Here is a 2298-nt window from a genome sequence, read left to right as displayed (position 1 = left end):
CGTGCCTGTAATCCCAGCTACTCAGGAGGCTGAGGCAGGAGAATTGCCTGAACCCAGGAGGCGGAGGTTGCGGTGAGCCGAGATCGCGCCATTGCACTCCAGCCTGGGTAACAATAGCAAAACTCCGTCTCAAAAAATAAAAATAAAAATAAATATAAAAATAAAAACAATCTTATGGTGCTCCCTTCAAACTCATTACACCTAGGAAGATTAGCCTGTTTCTCTGTGATAAGAAGGAATGTGGCCAGGCATGGCAGCTCACAGCCTTGTAACCTCAGCACTTTGGGAAGGTGAGGCAAGAGGACTGCTTAAGCGCAGGAGTTCCATTCCAGCCTGGCAACATAGCACAACCTTGTCTCTACTTAAAAAAAAAAAAAAAATTAACCAGGCATGGTGTCACGCACCTGTAGTCCCAGATACTATGGAGGCTGAAATCCGAGGATCACTTGAGCCCAGGAGGTTGAGGCTTCAGTGAACTGTGATGTGCAACTGCACTCCAGCCTGGATGACAGAGTGAGCTGGAACTCATTCCCAGCCCCACAAGTATACATGAGGAAAACAGACATGAAGATATGCATTGATAGAACCATAAAGACTTTACAAATATTCATTCTCCTTCATTAAAAATTTTAAGTTACAAACATTTTCACTGGCAAATAGTCAATGGGGGTGGTACACCTAGTCCATAACCTGAAACCAAACATCCTGCCACTCGGGGAGCGGTTATCTTACCCCAACACCAAAGAGGAAGCTCGGCCTTCTCCAGTTCCCTGAGTTCACATTGATTCAATTCTACGGCTCACTAGCCCTGCCCCAGACAGGACCAATCATGTCCCGGGAGAACAGAGAGGGTGGTGGGGCCACATTTGGCCACATGGGAAGGAAGTGTTTTCAGGTGAGGTCAGGACTTCTTTTGTGGGAGAGGAAGCTTGGCTTTCAGTCCTAACAGAAGTGATTTCCCTGGTAAAGGGAAAGTGATTTTGCTGAGGCCGAAGTCTAAAGGAAGATGGAACTGTCTTTTAGGCATCTCCAGCAGACCCTCTACAGACCCGTGGTCCTGAAGGCAGAGTCCTGGGCCTAATATCCCTGTGGCAGCAGCACAGCTCAGAGCGTCCCATAGACACTGATTTTGGCCAAGGAGATGCTCTCTGTGTAGTGGCTCCGGCCTTTCTCATACAGGACGTAGAGCTGGGGGGCCTGCTCTTCTCCATCCATACTGCCCTCTAGGGTTGCCAGGGATGAGTAGCCGCTGGGCCCTGGCCACAGCTGAACTGTCTCTTTTCGCCATGAGGTACCATTGCTGAAGCTCCAGCGCAGGGTCAGGTTCACTCCTGGGGAGAGCAGGAGAGTCAGGGAGGAAGCATGTCTGCCCAGGCCTTGTCTAGACATAGGGCTCTCCCAGCTGACCCCACCCATGAGGCACTCACGGAACTCTGGATGTGCTGGGTTGGAGAAGAAGACAATGCCGGAGCTGGTGACTACAGCTCCTGCAGCTACCACAGGGTCCACGAGCTCAGGGTCAAAGGTCACGTCACGGAGCCTCAGTGTATCACAGGCATCATAGCTGCGGAGGACGACCCGGCAGTGGCAGTGGTAGTTGTTCTGATTTCGGGCATTGATGACGACTGAGCCATCTGGGAGCTCATAGGGCTGAGGGGAGAGGACAGGATCTCAGGGAGGGAACAGGGCCAATGCCCCTGTCCCTGAGGGGAGCAAGGGTGTGCGGCACTGAGCTGAGCAGTCAGACCCTGGGTCTGTGTGAAATGATGCTCTGGAGGGCAGGGATGGTCAAATGGGTAGGGAACATCTCATGGACTCCTGACCTGGCATTCATCAGGATTGAAATCATTTTCCCGCTTGGGCTGGCCATAGGGGATACCGCTGACTCCACTTCCGTAGTGCCAGGAGGCACCATGATCATCACTGAGGAGACAGAAGACTCCATCCCGCTCCAGCGTCCCATGGCCACACACAATGAGGCGGCCCTTCCGTGGCTCCCGCTGTTTCTGTGGGAAGAACTGGGTGTTACAGAAGGAGAGTCTAGGGGCTCAGGGGCAGGGACAGGGAACTTCCCAAGTGCAATCACATGTATGCTCCTCTTCAGTTCGGCCCTTGCCCACTGAGGGTTCCAGTTGGATCCCACAAACACACACAGTTTGAATTAAGAAGCTCTCCGAGAAGCCGGGCGCCGTGGCTCATGCCTGTAATCCTAGGACTTTGGGAGGCTGAGGTGGCTGGATCACCTGAGGTCAGTTCAAAACCAGCCTGGCCAACATGGTGAAACCCCAGCTTTAAAAA

At 52.5% G+C, this 2298-nt stretch overlaps 1 protein-coding gene across 1 annotated transcript in view; it reads right to left on the bottom strand.

Annotated features, from left to right (window-relative positions):
* Nucleotides 1-591: 591 nt before the first annotated feature.
* Nucleotides 592-2298, bottom strand: part of NEU1 (neuraminidase 1) — a 4554-nt gene continuing 2847 nt past the window's right edge. The window contains exons 3-5 of the mRNA XM_017522447.1: nucleotides 1824-2040; nucleotides 1428-1650; nucleotides 592-1331 (exon numbers count right to left, since the gene is read on the bottom strand). Coding sequence (XP_017377936.1) covers nucleotides 1105-1331; nucleotides 1428-1650; nucleotides 1824-2040 — 667 coding nt within the window. The 3' untranslated portion in view covers nucleotides 592-1104. The remainder of the gene's footprint in view (nucleotides 1332-1427; nucleotides 1651-1823; nucleotides 2041-2298) is intronic.

Source organism: Cebus imitator, unplaced genomic scaffold, assembly GCF_001604975.1.
Source record: "Cebus imitator isolate Cc_AM_T3 unplaced genomic scaffold, Cebus_imitator-1.0 Scaffold24, whole genome shotgun sequence".
NCBI classification, from domain to species: Eukaryota; Metazoa; Chordata; class Mammalia; order Primates; family Cebidae; genus Cebus; species Cebus imitator.
The sequence above is the reverse complement of the archived record's forward strand: the minus strand, read 5'-3'. Positions and strand labels throughout refer to the sequence as shown.